Below are 25,336 nucleotides of genomic sequence, written 5' to 3' on the forward strand. Positions count from 1 at the left end.
GAAGAAAGCATTATTCCCAGCAGGTCATTGTAAAATGCCTTGCAAACGTAGATTTAAAAGTACAAGTACTTGTATAGGTGAAATTTATGTAAGTTTTCTTAAAGTTATGTATAAATAACTTAAAAATGCTGATCTGAAGATGTAACTGTGTGTACTTCAGTGAAAGTTCTGAAATAAGAATGATGAAGTTTATAAAGCTCATCAGTTTTTCTGGTGAACTATGTCCTCATGTTTGAATTCTGGATTTTTAAAGAGGAGGCAGTAGTAAGGCAGGAGACAAACTTGCAAGGAGTATAGGAATTGATTTGCTAAAGCTTGCTTCATCTCATGGAAAATATTTTTACAAAAATATATGAAAGACCAAGATTTAAACACATGTATGGACCTCTGAAAAGTACCATTGACACGTGACTTCATGTATGTTAAAGCATAGTTTATTTAATGATTAGCACAGTTAATTAAATCACCATAGGCAATGTGAACTGTCATCCAAACAAAATGCAATTAAATGAAGTAGAGTTTAAGTCCCCAGCTTAGATCATTGACTTAACATCTTGTAACATATGTAATGATATTTATTGACCTATTAAATATATTGCATAGGTACTTAATATGCAAGATGTCGATCCATGTTTATTTGCATGTGTGTAATCTGTATTTTATACTATTGAGCAAGTAGGATATGTGCAGTTAAATTATTCGTAAAGAATTATGTGCTATATAGAAATCATCTGAATATTGAATGTTTTAATATTTAATATCATGGCCAGTAGACTTAGCTGGAACTGAGTAGATATTGAGTCTTGCTAATTATGTACAGAACTAGTAATTTGTATTTTATTTGTTTGAGTTTGCACAAATTTTGGCAATGGTACTTGTTACTACTTAACTGTGTTTAGAGTAATGAATTGTTCCCTGTCTATGGTCTGGCTGTTAATCACAATTTTACATCATGTGTATGGTCTTTCATTTAACTTTTGTCATAGGAAGTAGATGATTTTAATCAATCCTATTACAATAAATGCAACTTCCACTTTTTTTTCGTACTTTAATTTTCCTGTTATCATTGTACAAAGACTATGTATTTTGTCTTTTTTCTTTCTTTTTCTTTTCTTGTAGTAGTTTTGTCAACTCCTCCATATAATTTAGTTTTTAATTTGTCCAGCTTTTGTATACATGCCACTTTTCCATATACGTCTACAGACTTGCTCTTAGTTCCTGATTTCAGGTCTTTCAAGTTATAGCTGCAGCGGTGCTTCAGATGTGCTTCTGTGCTGAAAGAAGCAATGCCTAGACATCTTAAGTCCTAGTGTATCATTTCTGTCTGTACAAGGAGTGCAATTCATATTTTAAATCCTATATTAGTTTAGGTTTATTTTCTTTGTAGTTTTCAAAGACTTGACTTAGCTTTGACATAACCAAAACCTGACCGAATCATTATTTTTATTCCTGTGTATTAGGATTAACATTTGTTAGTTGTGTGTTTGAAGTTTTGTGTTATATTTATCTCCTTTTTTCTTCTCATATAACAGCAGAAACAGTACATATCTTACTGATAAGTTAATAAGCTTACATTCTGGCTGGTGCAAAGCATCTCAGTGTTACATGTGTTTTCTTACCTTAAAAAGGTATCCTAGTGAACATTTTCATTTTTCTCTGCCCTCTGTTTATATGGAATAATGTTGAATTTCTGAAAACATTTTGGAGAACTTCTAAAGTTTCAGTTGTTAAAAATTAAAAAAAAAAAAAAAATCTTTCAGCTGAGCCTTTTGTTGAATCTCAGAGAAACTTTCAAAGAATTGCTGGTTTTTAAAATGTTGGTTGTCTTCCAGTATATTCCAGAAGAAGACAGCACCTCTTTAAAAACAAATTTAACAAGCTTTTTGAAATTCAGTCCTTGGATGTCTCATCACTGGCTTATGGATTTTCATACTCAAACATGTTCTAGATACAGCTGGCCTTGCTACTGCTGTTCTAAGCCATCACTGTCTTCCCTTTTCGTGACAGAAGTGAACTGAAACAGCGGGTGTAACTGTTATATGAAATCATGAAGGTTTCCATTTGCCAAGAATCAGCTTAAAAAACCACCCTCCTTCTCCCTCACCCCCAGTCCTAGATCCTACTATCCTACTAAGTGTTCAGCACATTCTTTTGATAGAGATGGGTGTGCACAGCTAAGCTGGCAGTCCAGAAGAGAAGAAACTTCTATCAGTGCTATGTAATAAGCGTGTTCATTTTTATTTAGGTAATGTTTGATGTGATAACTGTTGTACAAATGCCATTTAATTTTATCTTGTTGAATGATAGGTTTTACTTTTTACTATTTCTTTTCATATTTTTTTTCTTCAGTAAAGCTAACCATTAATTTTGAAGAACATTCAGGAGTGATCTGCAAATTTTTATTACATAGGAAATTTTAAAGGTTGTTTATTCTTTGTCCCTTATGGTCTAAGTAATAGGCTATTTCATTGAACCTTTTAAAAATTAATTTTTGGTCCTATAAGATTAGATCTATTAATTTTATAGAAAATGAATGAAATGCTTTCTATGTTTTTGGGAGGCACAGGTTATTATATACCTTATGCAACTATAGACTTGGCAAGCATTATCTTTGCTATAGTTGCAAATTGAAGTTTAAATGAAACTTAAGTTTCTGACCCAGCACCTCTGTAAGTATGCTCGTACCAAAAATCCAACTCATCTAACCTATAATGGGTTTTCCAAATCTCAAGCTTTCAGGAGAAATGCAGGTTTGAACTGAGGAAGGTTGCAGCACTTCAAAATCCATTACTACCCTGTGGTGGTCTAGATCCTGGATTTCTTATTTCAGGATCAATTTGATGGACTAGGCAAATCAGTCAAAGTGGTTTTTAATTTTAAAACTGCTGACTGCTCCTCCTGACTAAAAAGAACAGTTTGTTTTGATACTTTCCAGTTATAACAGCAATCTCTTATTCAAAAGGGAGGAAAAAAATCTTTCCAGTGATAGCTTTCTAAATGGTGTTGGATATTTGGTGTGATAACCTTGTCTGGCTGCTAGCTGCCCACCCAGCCACTCTCTCACTGTCCCTCCCCAACAGAACAGGGGAAAAAATAAGATTAGGAAGATGATGGATCAGATAAATACAGTAACCATCATCCATCATGGGCAAAGCAGACTTGACTCGGCGAAGATTAATTTGTTGCCAATTAAAAATAGAGCAGGATGGTGAGAAACAAAGACAACACTAAAGTCACCTTCTCCCCACCCCCATCTTTCCAGCTTCACTCCATTTCCCATTCTTTACCTTCGCCTTTCCCATCAAGCAGCATAGGGGACATAAAGAAAAGAGGGAGTCTGGGCATTTGTAACACTTCCATCTCTCCCACTCCTTCCTCATGTTTTTTTTCCTGCTTCATCATGGCTACTAACCAAGGGATGCAGTCCTTCACAAACTTCTACTAACTAAGTCCTTCCCATGGGCTGCAATTCTTCAAGAACTGCTTCAGCATGGGCCCTTATCATGAGGTACAGTCCTTCAGCAGTGGACTAACCTAGTGTTGGTCACCTACAGGGTCAAAGGTCCTGCCAGGAGCCTTTTCCAGAGTGGGCTTCTCTCCACAGGCTGCAATGTGGATATCTGCTCCAACATGATCCTCCACAGGCTTCAGGGGGACAACCTGTGTCAGCATCATCTTCTCTGTGGGCTGCAGGGGAATCTGCTCCAGGTCCTGGAGAACATTCTCCCCCTTCTTCTTCACTGACATTTGTATCTGCAGGGTTGTTTCTTTCACATTTTTCCTCACTTCTTTCATAGCTGCTCTGCAGCATTTTTCACCACTTCTTAAATATGTTATCACAGAGGTGTCTGATGGGCTTAGCTTTGTCCAGAGGTGAGTCCATTTTTGGATCTGTCTGGAACTGACTCCATCTGCCATGGAGACCTCTCCTGGTGCCTTCCCACATTGGCCATCCCTACAGCCGTCCCCGCTACCAAAGCCTTGCCATGTAAACGCAATAGAGATGTTCAGTTTCAAACCCAGACCTTGGATGCCCTTCAAGCTTAAAAGCTTGGTTACGTGTGGGTTGAGTGTATCAGCTGGACAATTCAGGTTGGTCATAATGTGTGGTTTAGTCTTTGATTTATTTCATAGTTTGCTCCAAATGGGACTATATCACTGTGTTCTGATGAAGTTTCTGCTGCACTTGATCTGATCCAACAGCTGTCTGCCACTGGAAGGGGAGTTTTATTCCTCAGTTCCCTTAGTTCCTGTTCCTTCCCTTCAGTTGGCTTTGATGTTTGTCACATGCATTTGAAAACCAGTTAGGCTTATTTTTCTGAGTTGGCATGTTTGGTTGGTCTAGCAAAGCACCTGATGCTTTTCTACATTTTTGGATTGAGGGAAGCAAGACTCCTTTCTGCTGCGATGAGCTATTAAAATGAGTTTAGCTAGGCTATATATCATCATTCCATCCGAACACTAGAATGGTGGACCTTTGTCAAACAGCAAGAAGGGCAAACTTGTTTAAGTCTTCTATTTATTTTTGAGGAGTTGTAGACTTGCTGTCATGATGGTACGTTCAGAAATAGAATGGAGATAAAGGTGGTGTCTTATTTTCCTGGGAGTATTAGAAAAAGCTACTTCAATGAGTTTTGTTCTGTGCCAGCTCTCTCATATCTGTTTTTACTACAACTGCAGGTATGTAGCACTCAATTCAGCTGCCATGTAAATGTAGGTACAGGGAAGATGGCAGAAACTGACTTGGCTTTTGTGTAGCTATTGAACTGCATTGTGTATCATGCCTGTTGAATTATGTCTGATTATGTTTGTTTGCGGTGGTTTATCCCCAGATGTCAGCTAAGCACTACACAACCACTCCCTCACTCTGCCCTACAACAGAATGGAGGGAAGAGGATTGGAAGGGTAAAAGTGAGAAAAATCATGGATTGAGATAACAACAGTTTAATAATGGAAATAAAATAGTAATTGTAATGAGAAGTAACAAAGAGAAATAAAACCCAAGAAAGACAAGTGATGCAAATGAAAACAGTTGCTCACCACCCACTGACTGATGCCCAGCCGGTCCCTGAGCAGCAGCCCCCCGGCCAACCTGCCCTCTAACTTTATTGCTGAGCATGATGCCAAATGGTGTGGAATATCCCTTTGGTCAGTTGGGGTCAGCTGTCCCCGCTGTGTCCCCTCCCATCTTCTTGTGCAACCCCAGCCCACTCACTAGTGGGGTGGGGTGAGGAGCAGAAAAGGCCTTGACTCTGTAAGGCTGATCAGCAGTAGTTAAAACATCCCTGTGTTGTCTACACGATTTCCAACAAAAATCCAAAACAAAACCCAATACTGGCTACAATGAAGAAAACTATCTCTAATTCAGCCAAAATCAGCACATCATTCTACTCATATTTTCCCGGTTTCCCAAAATAAAAATGTTGTGCTGTATGTATTCTTTACCAAAATTATTTACATGTCAGCATTAACATTTTTTTTTTATTTAAAAGATCAGCAAAATTGAAGCAAAATCTGTAACTTAGGTTGTTACCATGAGATGTGGACTGAAGAATAAAAAACATGTTGGGATACTTTTTGGGGGTGAGTGGATGAGTGTATTTCATGTTCTAGCTTTTCTTCAGTATACTGTTACGGAACATGCTTCTAGCCTCTCTCTCCTTGTGAATTCTGGTTGATTTGTATTTCTGATGTTATTGTCCTGAGAGGTTTGAAGTGTACATAGATCTTCCTTGTATAGGAGGTCAGTTGGAAGAAAATGCCTGACTTGGAATTTACAGTTCAGGAAAGTGGTTACTGTGGGGAAGTGTTTCAAACTTGTAAATAAATAAAAATATCAAGGCAATGGCAAAGATTTTTTTTTTTTGCGTGTGTGTGTGTGCATGTTTTGTTGGTTGTTTTTTTGTTTGTTGTTTGTTCCATTTTTTTACTTGTAACTGCCCCAGTACACTCTTTTTCTAATATTCTACTTACCCCAACACATGTTGTCTGTTTTTCACTATCTTTCATATTAATTGCTTTTATGTAAGTAAAGCTTTCAATTTGGCTTCCTTCTCTTACAGCAGTGGAACTCCGCATAGCTTAGGATGGATTAGGTGGCAGTCTGCATTTGCGTCAGTTTAAAGTGACTGAGGCATTTTCATAGTTGGAACTTAGGCAGAAGATACTGTTGTTTATCTGCAGTCTTTTGCTTAGAAACTTGGCTTTATGGCATTGAGGGAAGACTTCCATTTGGTCTGCTCTCTTCTACTTGATTTTCTATCTGCTGTACCCAGAGAGTCTAAAAATGTAGGCTGGATAGGAGTCATTATTACCAAGTGGTAGTAACAGTTCATACAGTAAGATTCTTGGTTGCATCTTGTAGTGTGAAGATCAGATAAGTTCAGGAATGAGGGGGTTTGGCCTTTCTGTTGCATACTTCAAAATTTTATTGTAGTATAGGACAAACTACCTGAATATCAAAATATTGCTGTCTGCCAATTGTCTGAAAACAATAAAAATATTTTGTACAGTTTTTGCTTTGTTTGTGTGGGTTTTGTCTGCGTATTTCCAGTTGAATTTTGTTTATAAAAGTGGGACAAGTAAGTTAAACATAAATTAGCTAAACAACATTAACTTCTTCATTTCTTTCCACAGTTTTAAAATCGCGAAATCATGGCTCATTCTAAGACGAGAGCCAACGATGGAAAAATCACATATCCTCCAGGAGTCAAAGAAATCTCTGATAAAATATCTAAAGAAGAGATGGTGAGAAGGCTAAAGGTTAGTAAGCAAGTAACTGTTTGCAGATTGAAGTTTCATGTATACAGCATACAATGATCCTCTTCCTACATTTTCCATCAGAAAGGATTATTTTTTCTTTCTTTTGTGCTTTGTTTTCTATGCTCAGAGGAGGAGCTTGTTGGCTATTGTGCCTTCTGTTCTACTGCTTTCTTGGAGTGACTTGCCCAAAATGAGTTTAAAAATCACAAATAGAAATAATATATTAATTTCAAATGCTACTTAAATTTTGTTTCAGATTCTCCAGTAAGTCAGTACTTTTTAGATAAGAAAATACTGGAAAACGTAAAAAGAGGGTTATAATTTTTGACATAATATGGATGTGTCAGAATACGTTTGTGCTCTTTTATTCACATGATTTTAGGCTGTATAATGATGAAAGTCCTTGATTATACTACATATTCCTGTCTCCTGAATTTCTTGATCACTTTATTTGGCCTAGCTCTACAGGAAGGTTGGAGAGATTTGGGGGATAATTATGTTACTACAGTTCTTTATCCATGTGCTCACACAAAAGGCAGGCCTGTTAGCACAGTGCAGAAGGAATGCCTGCAACTGGATTGGCCCTGTGAAACAGGAGGGAACAGATGTGGGAGAGGAACCTTAAGTGTTCTGACAGCTGGAAGAGCTTTATTTGGAGTTAGTTTTCTTAAGAAGTAGTTTTAAATCCGTTGGAACTACTGGTAAATGAACAAAAACTAATACAACCTCAAAACACAAGGACTTCTTCCCCACTTCACCCAGTAACCTGTCTGTGCTTTTGGGATTTGGCTGATAGACTTTAATCAATATAGTGCATTCCATGATGTTGGACAGAATAAGAAATTACAACTCTGTGTATAAGTGACTCCTAACAGAAGTTATTTGTTAGCTCTTGTATATTTTTTCAGCTTGTGAAAATGTGCACAGTTCTCACTGATACTTTTTCTCCTGTAGTTTTGTGTCTATTCCCTTCTGTTTTATCACCTTGGTCTGTGTTGCAGGAGAACTGCGCTTTGCACTGTCCTGTGTTTCTTGTCAGCTGTTTGCTCTGGCTGTGATTCATTAGCATGCTTGCAGGGAGAAAAAAACACGTTTCTTTTGTGAAGGGTTGGATGATCTAGGCTAGGCTACAAGTTTATAGACCTACGGTATAAAGAGTTTCAGGTGCTAAAGAACCGTAGTTGATGAAGAAGTTAACTATTAGCCTCTGCATTTCCCTGACTGACAAAGTCATATAAATATTAGGGAAGAAGCACTTTCCTGTGGATTTTAATTTACACAAGCAGATAGTGTGCTTTTTGTTGATGACAGTATATTTATATAAATACAAATTATTGGGAAATCTGTGAATAAAATGGAAAATAGGCACAGTGAATTTATATATTAGCATAACTTACCTCACAGATTTTATGCATTGCTGCTCTACACCATCTCCAAATTATAGTAGATTTGGAAAGGAGATACAAACTAATTGATCAGAGTTATGAAATAATACTGGAGACAGAAAGGTGATAAATATTTGAAAATGATGAATACTGTGAGAAGAGCATTTTTTCTGCGGTTTTTCTTCCTACACAAGAACCAAAGCATCGTCTAATGAAAGAGCTTAATTTTAGAGCAGCAGTCTAATAATATCACAAAATCACAGAATGTTAGGGATTGGAAGGGACCTCAAAAGATCATTTAGTCCAATTCCCCTGCTGGAGCAGGAACACCCAGATGAGGTTACACAGGAATGTGTCCAGGCGGGTTTTGAATGTCTCCAGAGAAGGAGACTCCACAACCCTCTGGGCAGCCTGTTCTAGTGTCTGTCACCCTTACTGAGAAGAAGTTTCTTCTCATATTTAAGTGGAACCTCTTGTGTTCCAGTTTGAACCCATTACCCCTTGTCCTATCATTGGTTGTCACTGAGAAGAGCCTGGCTCCATCCTTGTGACACTCACCCTTTACATATTTATAAACATTAATGAGGTCACCCCTCAGTCTCCTCTTCTCCAAACTAAAGAGACCCAGCTCCCTCAGCCTTTCCTCCTATGGGAGATGCTCAACTCCCTTAATCATATTTTCATTCCCTTAATATACTTTTCTAGAAGTTCTAAAACTAAATTCCAAGGCTTATTACTGTAGAAATACGTAGGAGTCAGAAAAATTTAATGAGTTAAGAAATATGGGCCACATTTGGAAGATGAAGCTCCAGGAGTATTAATCATGGTGGTCTGGGTGTGATCTCAGGCTCAGGAATCCTCTAACCTATTGCTCTGCAGGAAGCTAGAACGTTACGTTAAAAGAACTAGCACTTTTTTGTTTTGTTTTGTTTGTGTGTTTGTTTTTTTTTGTTGTTGTGGGTTTTTTTGTTTTGTTTTTGTTTTTTTTTTTCCCCTTAAACATTGTGATAGATTGTTCTGGAGACAAGAGTGATTGTCCTGACCAGTATGGAAGTTCATGTTGTCAGGGAAGAGAAACTGAAGGTTCCTTTCTATACTAGACAATAAATACATTTGCTGCAAGAACTCTTGTGATACCTGAATATTTATTTGTTACTTTATTAACTATATAAATTAACTACATTCCATAGAAGTGAAAACAATTCTGATGTTCAATTACTCTGACAGTGTGTAAGGGCACCAGTGCACTTCAAATGGTTCATCTTGTGTCTGACTGGAGAGGACTTTATTTTTCTCTCAGTGGAGGGGGCGCGTGTGTGTGTGTGTGTGTGTGTGTGTGTGTGTGTAATGTTCTGTGCCTTTTAGTAAATGATTCTAATATGCTTGAAAGCTTTACAGCTGCTGTGATCCTAATGATGCAGAAGTCCGTCCTTTTTTAAAGCAGGATTTGTTGCTACCTGAACAATTACAGTAAATTTTGGAAAACAAACAAAAAATCTATCACCAGCAAAAAACCAAAACTATTTTTTAAAAATAAAACTGTAGCAAAGTAAAATAATTTGTAGTGTTTTGGGGTTGGTGGTGTTGTGAGTGTTTGTTTGTTTGTTGTGAGGAACTTCATTGACATCCTTATAATTCTTAATCTTGAAAAATATCTTTTCCTGCACTGGTGAAATAGGTGGGAGTTTTGACTCTAGTTTTCAGGCTTGTGTAATTAAGTCTTTTTTGCCATTTTGTTAATTTTAGAGTCGAACTCTTTAATTTAACTGTGTGTCTGTGATTCAAGTAAGAAGTTGGACAAAAACGTAATTACTTTGTTTTGTCAATGGGTTTTCTCCTTCAAACAAGTTTTTGAAATATAAGTATTCTCACTGACTAGCAGTTACTATTTATGGCTTTTCTTGCTTTTATTCTGTTTAGGGTGTTAAGCACTTGGTGTCCCAAACTTTTTCTTCCATAACTTAAGTCTGCTCAGTCCTAGTAATGCTAATGGGTGTTTTAGTCCTGTTGGACAGCAGCTGCTGGGCTGCACTGGGTTTCCATCTGCTTCTGCTGACAGTGTGTGCTCTGCTTCTGGGCAGCACACAAATAAACTTGTCCTCAGAGCCGTACTAGAGAAGAACTTGACATTGAAAGAGAACAGAGGGAAAGTAAATTGTAGCCCTAAATACTTCAGGGAGAATTAAACCGTTTGCACAAAGTTGTGCTGTTTTCTATAGTTTTCAGTGAATGGCTGTAAGAGTGAATGCTGTTGTATTTTTTGAGTTGGCCAACTTGATTATATGGTTTCTCAAAAAGATATGTGAAGTACTAGAGCCAGGCTTTCAGAAACTCTGCTGAGCCTGTTGTGTTGGGATAGGTGATAGAACACTTGACTAGCTCCTTCCTGTACCCTGAAAAATAGAACACTGGTGACTCAAATAATACTCAGTATTACTGCATTGCTAATAATGCTTCTGATAGAAGTTGCACAAAACCAGAAAGGTTTCTTTCAGTAAGAACCCTGCTACACAGAGTACTTAGTTTTATGTACTGTTGTCTGTCTCTCTTTTTAGATGGTTGTGAAAACTTTCATGGATATGGACCAGGACTCTGAAGAAGAAAAGGAGCTCTACCTGAATCTTGCTTTACATCTTGCTTCAGATTTTTTCCTCAAACATCCTGATAAGGATGTACGTTTGTTGGTAGCATGTTGCCTTGCTGATATTTTCAGAATTTATGCCCCTGAAGCTCCATACACATCACCAGATAAACTAAAGGTAAATTGAATTAATCTCTTTCCACACCAGGTCTTTAAACTAAACAATTGATATACTTCATTATAACCACCATCCTCCCCCCACCCTGCTTTGATTTCTGGTTCAGCCTAAGCAGTCCAGGGTTTTCACTTGATTCTGGGATAAGGGTGTTTGGTCAGGTGACATGTTTGTCAGATAAGAGTGATATATAGTACATCTTTCAACACTTTGTAGAGGTTTGGATTTATATTAAAAATAAATACTTTATTTAACTGTCATTGGGATTTGCAGATAGTGATCTGTCACTTTAGTAATATGGTTATGTCTATAGCTTTTATCGTAATCTCTTGCAAGATAGCCAGTTCCTTCAACTGAGGCTCTATCGAAACAAAGGAGAAGTATTTTTGTAGAAAGGATAATTATTTCTGATTTGAATTAGAAAATTCTGCAATTACAAACATCACTGATCCCACTAGATGGGGATGGTTGATAGAAAAATGCCAGGTTTGAAAAGGCAGTACAGATCTGCCACATTTGTTTCAGAAAAAGGTAATTCTAGATTGCTTTGATATGTTTTACTTTTTTGTTTTAAGTAGAAATCTAACTTTCTTTCCAACTGACAAAATCAGTCTGCTTCCCCTACACAGTCTGAATCTAGGGTGATGTACTGAGTCTTACAGAAAATCTTGTAGGGGTAAATAACACTGAAAAATGTATATTTATTTTGTTTCCCTGATTTAAGAGTGCATGTGGGCTTCTTGTTTTTTTTGTTTGTTTTGTCCACAGTAGGATAAAGATATGGTTGTGGTGGAAGGCACATTTATTACAGTGGAAGGACTTGCTCAATTTCTGATTAAGCGGTTGCACTAGAAGTGCTTTATAAGTAGGGCAGACAGAACAGTTTCAGCTGTAATACATCCTTTGTTACCAGACACACTGGGGATTTCTGTTATATGTATTTTCTTAGTTCTGAATTGTTGCACCTCTGATTGCACACTATCTATTTTCCTTACTGATTACACCATCTTTAATTGGAGGCTAACAACACCTTTCTCTGCCGTGTTAGGTTTAAGTCTGGTTTTGAGGCATCTTGATTTCTACTAAGTTTTCAGTGTTGCGTTTTCCTTTGCTTTTTAGGCTTAGAGTTTTTTTTCCTTTTTTTTTTTTTTTTTTTTTTCTGATTTGGGCTAACAAATGATAATATTCTTCCTTACAGAATTTCGGCTATCAAATGCTATTAAGTTTCAAATGTTATAATATTGAAAGATTTACATTACTGATCTCAGTCATGCAGTGTGAGCATACTACTACTATTTGGATAGAGCTCTGAACAGACTATTAACTTCTGCTGTCAGCATTCAGTCCTGGAACCTGTGCAGATTTCAGAATTCAGTTTCTTGATGCAGATTTCTAAACATTTTGAGAAATAATGAAAGGACAAACAGTGCAGAACTTTGCTTGGGGCTATTGGTTTTTGCAAATCAGTTCCTGCTGAGCACAGCTTTTGTGGTTGCAGGACAAGCTCTCATACAAATGTTGAAGAGTTCCCTCCACTTTATAAGAAAGAGGTAAGAGGAAGAACACTTCCTCTGGGTTATATCTTGGCACTATTTTTACCCAGTATTTAATATATCAATACTGCAGCTTTGAGTCTCTTCTAGTTTGTTTAGCACCGAAGTTGAAGATGGAAAAAGGAAGTGCTGAAAAGGATAATTTCTTCAGTGGGGAAAAATTCTTGCACTTGCTTCACACTCTTCAGATCTCTTTGTAACTTATGCATTCTGCAAGTGGGATACTGAGAGAAGGGAATCAGAATTTGAGGTTTCCCTCTCTTGTCTGTATCCTCAGTATGAATCTTGATTTCCTCAATGACTGTTGAAAAAGCTTTGACAACAGGTATGGGAAATTCCATGAACAGGCTAAAAGCAGAACTGAAGCAGGGGTGCTTTTCTGGGATCTGGAGATTTCTAACTTAGGTTTTCCTCAGTCTGGGGAAAGCCTAGAGCCCAAATCTAACTTTCAAGGGGAGGAGATGATGTTCTGATCGCTGGTATGTGTCAAAAAAAACCACTTGGACAAATTGACTGTCTTCCTGACTTGGCTGAAATGGAGATGTTTAAGGGTGTATATGGTAGCAGAACTTCAACTATCTGAACATGTTCTGTGGTGGAAGCCATGGCTCTGATACTTACTGAAACCGTTATGTGGTTAATTGGTATCAAGACAACAATGCACAAAAAACATTCCATTTTCTTCCGAAAGCTGAAGTATAAGCACTTTCATTTTTATAATCTGGGATCAAATGTAGACTTGCTTTATGGAGTCTGATGTGAAACTGTGTTGTCCAATTTGTGAAAGGGCCACAGCTAAGAAATTTCAAGAAATGTTTATTTTACCCTGTGTTTTGCATTTATAAATGCATGTTCAACTAGTATATCCTGTATGCTCTAAAAAGGTAAAAAATTTGGGTTGTATTATACTAGATCTTAAAAATTAGTGAGTACTTTTGAGTTTAGTCTGTCTTGCTTCTTTTAAAACAGGAATAGGAACAAATAAATAAAATTAGGAGCAAATTATTACTTTTTCAAATGACAACATTCACATGGAGCTTTCAGATGCTAGATGTTTTGTATGTATATGCCATTCATTTATATGTGTATTCATATACAAGACAGTGTGTACTTTATAAAAACTGGGAAAATTAGTTTTGATCACAGTGGGGTCTTTGAATCACATTCCATAAGTAAGTGTTGCAGACTGAGCTGCAGAATTAAAATTAAAGATACTTTGTTAAAGGAACTGATTGAATTTCATCTCTACAAGTAAAGTTTCAACATAATAATTATATTTAGGCCATGAGTTCTAAGATGAAGTAGTTTTTATATTTGGCATTGGTCATTCTCTTAGATGTTCCATTTCTTCTTTAATTGAATATATCCTTCACTGAGACTCAGTTCATATGTCTTCTAAACTTCACAGCATCTTCTGGTGTACCACTTTTTCAGGTGATGGAACTAATTTTGGATGAGCTGCTGGCCTGCTAGTGGTTCAGGCACTAGTTTTTAACGGGGTGATTCCTTGGACTGGCTTTTGTGAATGGACTGAATGCTGTTTAGTGGTTTGAGTTCATTAGAATGTGTCCTTTTAGCTGTATCTTCTGGTTTCATTTCAACTAAAGAGTCTGGTTTGTGTGTTCTGTAACTGACCTGCAGTGTGAACCAGTGATTCTTCTCATCATCCTTACTTAACACTTCAAAAGCACAATCTTGATCCAAATTCAAGCTTTATCGTACCTGTACCTCTGAACAGTGTGTTTGCTGTACTTTTTTACCAAGAGATGATGATGTCACATGTAGTCTAATTCTTGTTTTTACCTAGAACCAGAGTAAATGCTTGGCTTAATTATTAATTATTATTGGCTGGATTCTGTGCTTGTAGCGTTAGAAAAAAAGGAGCCCCATTCTCATCTTTTGCCCATCTCTTCCTTGGGGGGGTGAGGTGAAATGGTCCTTTGAGAGCATTGCAGACGAGCTTTCTAGACTATTTCTAGGATAGCTGTTCAGGGTTAACTGCAAGGCTTTCTTGTATTTATTATGGCAACTTTATACCTTTTGGAATTCGTTTGATTTGTACCTAGATTGTTAGATAAAATACTATAGATACAGTCGAGCTTGTGAACATTGTTTCTGGTGACAGGTACTTCTGAATCTTTTTATTTAGTATAGTAGTTACGGATTTTCAGCTATTAATTATCTGCATATTAGAAGCATTTTAAAAATACACCTTCCTTTGTGTTTCCATTCTGTTCATAATAGACTGTTCCTTATAGCCTGATTGAATTTACTCTGTGTGAGACTTTTTTGGAAGAAGTCTTCTGGCACTGCAAGTTCATATAGGAAGCAGGAGAGATTGAGAAATGCACAAACAATACAGTGTGAAAGAATAATAATGTCTTAGGAAAACTGCAGTTGCCTGGTTCTTTTTTTTCCCCCTTCTGCTGAAACCTGTTGCAGTATAAAGTAAAAATGTAGAACTCATTGTCTCTCTGAATAATATTTTGACTTCTGCAGCATGTCAGCCAGTTACAGCTTTGAGTGTTTTTCTTTGGAAAAGAAAAACTTTCGCTTCTGTAGAAAAAGGTTACTTTCTCAGCCCTTTAAAGAAAGATGAAGCATTTAAAAATTACTCCTTGGAATTCTCTATGGTATTTTGTAAATCATCTTTCAGACAGTGAAATAGTGTGTCTGTTATTGCTGCATATTTTGTAGTGTAGAATCATACCAGTAATTTTAAAAGGTAATTGTTTTAGTTTTGCAAATTTCATTGCAGTTGATTAAGTAACTATCATGTCTGTCTTTTCAGGATATATTTATGTTCATAACAAGGCAACTTAAGGGTTTAGAAGATACAAAAAGCCCCCAGTTTAATAGATATTTTTATTTGCTTGAGGTAAGCTTCAGAACTTATTTCATAATAACTGTTAAATGTAATTTTTCAACTAGTCTTGTATTAACTGCTACTGTTATTTTTTCCTGTTCGTCACAGAACATTGCTTGGGTCAAGTCTTATAACATATGCTTTGAATTAGAAGACAGCAATGAGATTTTTACACAGTTGTACAGAACGCTATTTTCAGTAATAAAGTAAGTATTGTCACCCTGAATTATAATATATTATTGCATGGATTGGGTCAGATGTTTCTAACCTAGGTGTTCAGTCTATTGTGTGACTTTTATCATTAATGACCTTAGTTCTGTAATTCAGTTTAACTAAAGGTAGTGTTATAAATATAACGAGCTTGTCAGTTTTGCCTGTTTTAATTAAACGATAGACACTGCAGATCATCTTTTTTTCTAAGAAACTTATTTGATTGTGTTTGTGTTTATTGTGTTCCTGAAATTGAAAGCAAATTGTGCAATATGTCATTCTAAGGAATTTGGAGAGTTATAGCTATAAAAATGTGAGTCAGAAAATAGCAGACACTGGAAGGTACTGCTAGAGATTGTCCAGTCTGCCCTCCTTGCTCAAACCAGGGTCAGCTTGAGCAGATTGCCTGGGGCTGTAGCCAGTTGGGTTTTGAGCATCTCCCAGGATGGAGACTCCATGGCCTCTGGGCAACCTTCTAGTGCTCCATCACTGTTATACTTCAGGTTTCTCTTTACGATGTCTAAAAGGAATGTCCTGTATTTTACCTTGTGCCCACTGCCTTCTGTCCTGTCACTGGACACCACTGAGAAGAGTCTGAACTTGTCTTTACTCTGAACACCAAGTGTTTAAACATAATGAGAAGTTTTTCCCTAAGCCATCTCTTCTCAAGGCTAAAAAAAGATGTCAGCTCTCTCAAGCTCTCCTTGTATGAGAGATGCTGCAGTCCCTTAATCGTCTTTGTCACCGTTTGCTGGACTGTCTCCAGATTGACCATATTTCTTGTCCTGGGAAGCCCAGAAGTGGACACTGCACTCAGATGAAGTCTCTCCAGTGGGATGTTCTAATAAACTATCTTTAAATGGCAGGAACAGATACAGTCCTCTTATTCTTTTACTACAGTAGTCAATGAAAAGGGCATGAGTTTCAAAAACATTTTGGAAAGTATTACGTGCAGCCAAGAAACTTAACTATTTTGACTTATAAGAAAACTTGTGATTTGATTATTGTATTCCTTGTTGTTTGGCATCACCAATATGATTAGTACACTAAGAATTCTTCTTTTTCATTTCAGCAACGGTCATAACCAAAAAGTACACATGCACATGGTTGATCTGATGAGCTCTATCATTTGTGAGGGAGATACTGTGTCACAGGAGCTTTTGGATACAGTGTTAGTTAATCTAGTGCCAGCACATAAGGTAAGACTTAGTAGTGGCTTAATTTTCTTGTTTGTAATTGTGATTTATTGGTTGTATGTATTCAGATATTGAGATTTCACTGAGAGTACATCTGTAGCCAATGTGTTCCTAGTGGTTGGATTTTTTTTTAATTTTTTAGCAAAGAATTTTAATAGCCAGAAAATTCAATACAATTCTATTGCTTTGATTCACTTGCCATAAACCAAAGTATCAGTGGTCATAGTAATCGAAAAGCTTTAATGTCATGCAAATTTCTACACATTTTTTTTTTATATACAGTCAATACCAGTAGAACTTAACCTAAAAGATACATATATGTTTTGGGAAGTTTTAAATTAGTGTAATACCATATCAACAGTTCAAACTAATGTGCTGCCATAAGTGAGAGGGGGAAAAAGCTGTTAGGACTGCTGATTTGTGGTTGGCTCTGTTGTATTTCAATAATGTTGACTTAGTGTCATTGAAAGCGCATTGGTATGTTTGAGCTGTGCGGTAGAGCTTTGTTTAGAAATGGTGCTGCCTGAAGAGCCCAAGTGATGGCTGTGTTTCCTTAATAACGTTTTGTCAAAAAAAGAGGCCTACAGATGAACTGAGGAAAACCTTCAAATTTTGCACGTGTCGTGACACTTAAATGTTTAAAAGCAAGGAAGTCTGACTTCTGTGTTTAGCAAACTAGATGGTTCCTGCTGGAATCCCTTGGGCTGTGGTGTGGAAGATGACTTGTAAGCTGTGTGTGACAGAAGAAAGGTTCTGGGGAAATTACTTAGGAAATATGCACTTAGCTGGATTTTAGACAGTTCTGGCTGCTATCTGAGAGGTTTGGTGTTTTTTTTAACAGTAGCGTAGTTGAAGAGACTGAGTAGATGTTTTCATAAAGCACTCTCAGAAGAGTATAGCAAGTGAGTATTGGGAACAGAAGGTTCAAATGGTTCCTTTAGTTTTTGATCCTGGATGCCAAGATCCAATGGCTAAAATTCTGAAATTAGACAGATGATGTGAAAATTATATGAATATTTTTAAGAGTTGTATTTACTAATTGAACAGTTTACCAGATGTTAATTTGATGCTGTTACCTCTTAAAATCAAGCTCAGTATCTTTCCTAAGAGGAATGCCAGACACAGTCCATAGGTCCTGAGTGGCAAGTCTAATAGGTAGTGGTGCTACCAAAGACGGCTGCAAAAACTCAGGCATAAGGAGCATAAAGTGGGGACATGACGTACTGTCGAATGTCTGTCTGCCACAATTCCTAGTCACTGAAGTAGTCTAAGATGTCCTCGCTCACCTGAGTTTGTCATCAATCTCACTTGGTTAGAATAAAAGCCATATTGATGTAAACCTGAAAGAAAGCGGCTGAAGCTCATCTCACAAAACAGGTATGACAGAGTTTGCACAGGCTTGCTGGAGTAGTACAGCAGGTATCGAATGATTCAATAAATCCCACATTGCACATCCCACATCCTTATCTTTTTGAAAAAGTGATACTGACAATTAAATTCCTGACTTTGTCTGCTAGGAACTTGCTTAATAATTAGTGTTATCTATCTTGGCAACGCTTTAGCTGAGCTTTTTCTTTGTCAGATGTCCTTAAAAACCTGTTTCTCACCTCCAGCAGAACTAGAGAATCTGTTAAAACTGTTTCACCAAGTGCTCTTGGGTACAAATTCTGCTCCTGGGCCATTGATAATAAGAGTAAAATCTTGGCATTTGAAAATGGTCGTAAAAAATATCTTAATATGTTTTTTTCATAACATTTGCTCTACATACAGGCATAGTGTTTGATTTTACTCCTGACGTTATAAAATGAAGGACTGGATTGATGCTAGTTAGTCATCCTTTTTGAAGAAAGGACAGGGAACATGCATTTGTTTTCTGTTAGTTTTTTTTTCTTTTAAAGGATGAGTACAAATTATTTCACTCTAAATTTGTTTGAGCTGTGTTAAATTGGACATGGAAAGGAAACTGGAAAAAGTAATTGAAAAAAATCAGTGGGTTCACGTTTCTGTCACTGCCAACCCCATTGTAGCAGTACAACTGAACTTTGGCTCTGTGACAAACTGTCCTGGAGAGGATTGTCTATATATACACAGAAATGCTTGTGCCTTGCTGTCAGAGAGGTTGCCACTGCTTCTTGTACCTGCAGGAGAAGTTTGTCAAACGTTCTAGAGAAGAACAGATATGAAAAATAAGTTGGCAAAACTCTGAATGTCTTCCAGAAGTGCAAAAGCTTGAAATGCTAGAAATATATACACAAAAATCATGACAGGAATTGAGACAAAGTAGAGAACTTATGCTTGATGAAGATGGTCTGTTTTCAAGTATTATTGCTGAAGGCCTTGTAAGAATAAAAAAAGTTGTTCTCCTCTGTTTATTAACGTTCTTTTCTGAAAGAAAACTGGACTTGTTTTTTTGGGGGAAAAGGTGCATCTGCAGGATCCTCTGATTTAGAAGTCAGATGTAACTTCTCAATTATCTTGCAGAAGATTTGTGTTCTGCCTTTTCATGGGTGGCTCTTTGGTTTGTCCTTATCAATCAATACTTATTTCTGCTTTTTCCTTCAAAATGTAGTAATTACTAATGGTTAGTTTAAGCAGCGTTGCCGGCTGATGACTTAGTTACTACCCAGTCCAGGACTCTTGAAAGCTTATCTGCACTTGGCATCCTGATGAACATGATTGTCCCTGTCAGTAAGGGCTTTCTTAAATCATTCAAAGATCTTGAAATACATGTCAGCTTAGGAGACTTTAGATAAAAGAAGAAATTTGTTAAGTTAGGTCTTACCCTCATAGAATTTCTCCTGCAGGCAAAGTTTGAGGTATATTTGTGGCTATTAAATTAGCCAGAAAGGTAGGTTTGATGTTTTTTAAAAGATCTTTGAACCTATTTGGTAATGCCATGGGTTGCTCCTGTTTTCATTTCAGTTAAGGCAGTACCACTGTTTCTTGTTTCTACTTTACCCTGAAGCTGGAAAAGGGAGAAGAAAATTTTTCTCATGTGCTTTTAAGACTTCTTTGGCATTGTTATTTTCAGAGAGTTTGGCCTCTGGACATTTGAGAGCCCTGGCTATTAGCACAATTAAAATCAGTGTGTGAGGCATTAAAATAATAGTTAACTTTCCGTAACCACTTGTGATCTACACTATTTCTTTTTCTTTGGAGCTTTTTTAGATACAATGAAATGCAACATGAATATGTTAGGGTTGCAAATAGCTACTTCTGGTGTTTTTCTCTGTAGACATTAAGGTGCTGGGAGATCTTTTGCCTCGCCTTTAGTGGCTTAATTATGAAAGATCTCTGTTTTTTCAGGCTTTCTTTCCTAAGGATATGTGCGAGAATTCATGTTGTTTTAAACTTTAGTTATTACTAGTTGTGTAGTTGAATTCTGGAAGCTTTTTAAAAATGAACTGCTGTGTGAAAGATAACTCTTAACTAGTGGGAATCAAAACAGATCTGCCTGTTAGAACTCTGGTATGCGGTTCAGACTTGTTTTATACAGAAATCAGATCTTGCCCATGATGCAGAGTTCACTCTTACCGAGATGAAAGCTGTTTTCTTTGTTTTGGTGGAGGTGAACCGTGGAAGTCAAGAAGGATCAGAGCAAGAATTGCAAGTGGCAGACATTGCTTGTTTTGGTTGGTTGTGCCTTCTGCTTCCTGAACAGTCACAGCTCTAACTAAATAACAGAAAACAAATGCTACAGGTGGAAACATTTGTAGCATTTTTTTTTTTTGGTGTGGTGGTTTGGTTTTGTATTTTTTTTGGTCTTAATCTGGCATGCAGAACCTGCTCCTTTCTGGGACATGGAACAGCCGTACAATATTGTAAAAAGTCTGCCAGTGTTAGCCCTTTCACGTGGATTAGATAAGGGAACAAGAAATTACAAGGATATTGGCATCTTATGTAAGCATTCTCGTATCTTTCCAGAATTGGGATTTTTATTCAATTTCTCTAGTGGCTTTGAGTAACAGATACTTGAGGCGTGAATCTTCATAGTCTTTGACTTCAGTCACTTACCTTAATTGTATCAGTAGGCAAGCCGAAGACTTCTTTTGTTTTATATTAAAAGAAAACGTTAATCTGTTCCCATGGCTGTCTAGAAGTCCATAGTTTTACATAGTTTTTGAATACAGACAGTACTCCCCATCTCTTTGAAGATCTCATTCAGATGGCTACAAAGACCTAAGCATATGCAGGCCAAGAAATACCCTGCGTGTGGCAATGCATCTTGTGGCTTTTCATTATGCTAAAAGGAAAGATGTTTTCTTTTTATAGGTGAGATGTGTTTTTAAAAAACAACCACAAACTTCCCCTTTATATTGTTTTAAGTGGAATATGCTGGGTGTTTTAAATTGCAAACATTAATCAAAATGGGGGGAACTATATTTTTAGAGAGACTTCACTTATTAGACTACTATATATTTTTTGTATTGAAGATTTTTCCTTCATTCTTCTATGTGTTAATCAGGTCAGCAGTGGGTGTCACAAGGGCTGAAAATTTTTGAAATTTAGTTGTGATATAGAAGTTGGAAAAAAGACATAGCAACTAGAGGATGGAGAGTGCGTGCTGGGAAAGTAAGGGAACAATGATAGAGCAATAACCCAATTAGACAGATGCACAAATAGGAGAATAGGTGTCTTGTGGGGTGGTGGTTTCTTGTTAATTTTTATATTACAGTTCTGTTAGTTTGTATTCTTCACCCTTTTTTTTCTCACAGGCTGAAATTCTTGTTGTGGTTTTGTTATGTTTTTGTTGGTATTTGGTTGGTTTGTTTGTTTAGTTTTGTTTTTTTCCCCTTTGCTCTCTCAGTCAGACAGACCAAGATTGTTTTGGGGAAAAACTCTGGAGAGTGTGGTGGTGGTTCACAGGTGGCTGCTTGGTGCAAGGACAGAATTGTATTTTCTGCCACAATCCTGTTCAGAATCTTGCCTCTGTGGTGACTGTAAACGCCTCCATGTTGCTTTCCTGTTTTTTGGGGAAGCTGATAAGGAACAGCAGTAAATACAGGAACTGATTCACTGGGTGTCAGGTTTGGATGGGCAACTGAAATGTAATCCCTGATTTGCCAGGAAAGAGTTTTCTCAATAATCCCAGTAGATACTGCAAAGCTCTGTTTGGACTGGGTTTGTTTTAACTATATTATCTTTACTACTGAAAGTATAAAAAGGCTATTTCTTTAATGCATTTACCATTATATGGTAGCTTTAAGTTTATTTTTAAAATTAATGCATGTGCTAATTTTTTGTGTGTGTTTTGATTTGTTTTGTTTTTCCCTGCAGAATTTAAACAAGCAAGCCTATGATTTGGCAAAGGCTTTACTAAAGAGGACAGCACAAGCAATTGAACCGTACATTACTAACGTAAGTGAAGACTATGAACAAATAAGGAAATCAATAATTTTTTAATCTGAGCTGTGTTATAAAAAGAATGAATTGCATATAGCTGAATAAGGTTGTAAAATAACTTTCTACAAACTCTCAGTTGCTGTTTGAGAGAATTGTTATATTAATGAACCACTGTGTGACCTGACCTTTGAAGTCTAATTCTTTACCATATAGAAACTACTAACCCCGTATCAATTTTGATTTCTGAAGTGCAATGAATAGTTTACTTTCCACTGTCTTGGGAGACCTTGTACTTCAGTCCTTAATGTGACTCAAAGACCAAATGTACTTAAATGTGTTTTTCTGATAACAATATACAAACACTTTGTTCCTGTGGCAGAATTGTTTTTCTAGTGAGGAGATGAGAATACTTAGAAGGTAGGAGAACGGAAGATAGAGCAGAATTTTAATGCCATTGTCACTGGAAAAGTAGAGGAAATAAAATTTAAGAATAGATAGTAAGGAGGAAAAACCAGTGAGTGGATTGAGCGTTGTAGCCACGTTGAGTGTAGACATCATAGACACTGCAAGAGAAGAGGGGTGAGAGGAAGTAAAGATCAGACAGGCTTATGCTCTAAATCAAGTTACACAATAGAAAACTAAATTACACTTTTTTTTTGTAAAGTAGTTAATGATTTGGCAGATCTCATGCCAGCTATCCAAAACCTCAAGAGCTTGAAAACAATAGAAAATTTTCAACTTGTAACACTTGTGGTACATGGAAAGTGGGTACCTTCTATTAATAAGATTTTAAAAAATCTTCAGAGAAAACTCTTGCTCCTGACTTGTTAGTCAAACCTACTGTTTGGGAAGGTGTTGCTACATGGGAACATGTTTTTAACGTTGTTAATCTGTAAGATTAGATTACAAGTTGGGGACATTTTGTGGGTTTTAAGGAAGTCTGTACAAGAAAAGTCTTCCTCCTATGGAAAATATGTACATGCATTCTTCTGTTTTTGGTTTCCCACAAGTGGGAAATATTATACTGTCTGGTTTCTTTGTTTTGAAAGTTTCTTTCTTAAAATATGTTAAAGACACCGTAGGATTTAGTTGCCTAACCAGGAATATATACATTCCAGGCAAGTATATCTGGAAAAGGAAAACTTTTCTGCAAGACAGTACCAAGTCTTTAACTTCTAATGAAATGCACTTATCTGCTATTTTTTAGTAATTCCTAGAAACTGTTGACTTTTTCTATTGTATCACTAGTTGAGGTTCGCTTTATAACCTTAGAAAGTGGTAGCTTTCATATTTTTAGTTTATTTACTGATACGATATACTTTGTTAGGTACAGGGGGTTGTGATGTTCATGTGTCCAAAGTTTAGGAATAGAAAACGGAACTGCCAATCACGTGCATTGTGTTGTCTTAGTGGCAGGTGGATATAGTATGATTTGTTTAGCCACACTTGTGTATTGTTTTAACCCAAAAGAAGAAAAATTTTCCAAGTTATGTTCTCCCTCCTATGAGTAGGGGGTGGTATACACATGTTTAGTTGCTTCTTAGCCATCTATTATGAAAGGATAGAGTTGAAAGTAGTGTGGAATTAATATTTTATATTAGAAAATATTTTCTTTAATGTAAAGTGTGAAGTTTCCCTCAAACCTGTTGAGTTCACCAAGAAAGAATAAGTGCTTAACAGCTGCATTATGCTGCTTGTAAACATAAATTCTGGAACAGACAGTTATTAATTCCTATGCTTTTACTTGCAACACGTTAACCTGTCAACTGTGTAGTGTAGTAATTAGCCAGTTGTTTCAGCCTTGTTTTGACTAAATATTAGAATGCTTTGAAAATGATTGTGCTCAACAGTGAAATAACTCTAAATGTAGTCACATTATAAAAAGATTTGATGCACTTGGACTCCTCTGAAGTTGTGTTTCTTAAATTATTTGTAGGCTTCCTGTGGTAAACTAAGTATCTCTTATGTGTTTTCCTTTATTTGTATTATTGGGTACAAAACAATGATATTTTAGGATTTTACTATAGAATCCTGATCTATGCACACTTTTTTTTTTTTCTTTTTAAAATTTTGGTGAAATAAAGGTTGTAATATTAAAAGGTAGATTTAGTGGTAGACAAGCATATGATTTAGAAGAGTGTATATATATTCTTGTTATTCATGTGTATTCTGTTTTATTTTTCAGTTCTTCAATCAGGTCCTCATGCTTGGTAAAACATCAATTAGTGACCTGTCAGAGCACGTGTTTGACTTGATTCTGGAGTTATACAATATTGATAGTCACCTCTTGCTTTCTGTTCTACCACAGCTTGAATTCAAACTTAAGGTAAACACTTATTCTGCTTTCTCTATAGTTGAAACATGTGCTTTGACTACTACTACGATTTATTTTTTTTTTACTGACAAGTTCATTAAATTATTTGACATATAAAACTAATATTTATTTATAAAACATATAATGTCTGCATTGTTTAAAGGAAAATCATAAAAGCCCTCAAATAGAGTAATTTAACTTCAAATGTATTGACCTACAGTGCAGGTATGCATATGGTTGGGGTTGGTTTGTGTGGTGTTTGTTTTTTGGTGGTTTGGTGGTGGTGTTGTTGCTTCTTAGTTTTGGTTTGTTTGTTATTTTGGTTTTTGTTGTAGTTGTTTGTTTTTTGTTTGTTTGTTTTGTTTTCTCACTTGTATCTTTCAAGCAATAACTTGATTTTTTTGGGGATGACTTGAGAATCTGACCTGTTTTGTTCCTTGGTTTGCTGTAGTATTTATTGTGAAGGGCTCTAATGTGTTGACAATGTCTCCTGCAGAGAAACTGCATCTGTTCAGAATAGAGAATTTTGGCAGGGGGAAGTTTGGCTCCATGTTAATGGAAGCTGATGTACTGACAGTTTTGTACAAATAGAAGGTCTGTGACAGGTGGAAACAATGCCGGACTCTGTCTTGTAGTCTTTGCTACAGTTATGTTTGATTTTTCAGACTTATTTCTTATGTCTCAAGGATAGCTGATGCTAGTTATCTATTTTAATAGGTCTTTTTCTTTTTTATTTTCTACCATTTCATAGTGTGTCCATCACTTGGAGAAATTCTCAGCTTGATTCTGCACTACTTTTATTCTGTTTTTCATTCCACATGGTTTCTGTGGAAGTGGGGAATTTGATTAGTTTTGTATGACTAAGTTTGATTTGTTACTAATCTTGAGGGCTAATGTACAGTGGGCAACTTCTAAATTTGCGTATATTTTTGTTATTGAGGACAGATTTTA

General features: G+C 36.5%; 1 protein-coding gene across 5 annotated transcripts in view; it reads left to right on the forward strand.

Annotated features, from left to right (window-relative positions):
* Positions 1-25,336, forward strand: part of PDS5B (PDS5 cohesin associated factor B) — a 108,219-nt gene that overhangs the window by 15,969 nt on the left and 66,914 nt on the right. For all 5 annotated transcript variants that reach the window (XM_065051525.1, XM_065051546.1, XM_065051537.1 and 2 more), the window contains exons 2-8: positions 6,637-6,762; positions 10,703-10,906; positions 15,248-15,334; positions 15,431-15,528; positions 16,605-16,731; positions 22,006-22,086; positions 24,257-24,397. In XM_065051525.1, coding sequence (XP_064907597.1) covers positions 6,655-6,762; positions 10,703-10,906; positions 15,248-15,334; positions 15,431-15,528; positions 16,605-16,731; positions 22,006-22,086; positions 24,257-24,397 — 846 coding nt within the window. In that variant the 5' untranslated portion in view covers positions 6,637-6,654. The remainder of the gene's footprint in view (positions 1-6,636; positions 6,763-10,702; positions 10,907-15,247; positions 15,335-15,430; positions 15,529-16,604; positions 16,732-22,005; positions 22,087-24,256; positions 24,398-25,336) is intronic.

The sequence above is a fragment of the Columba livia genome, chromosome 1 (genome assembly GCF_036013475.1).
Source record: "Columba livia isolate bColLiv1 breed racing homer chromosome 1, bColLiv1.pat.W.v2, whole genome shotgun sequence".
In the NCBI taxonomy this organism is placed as follows: domain Eukaryota; kingdom Metazoa; phylum Chordata; class Aves; order Columbiformes; family Columbidae; genus Columba; species Columba livia.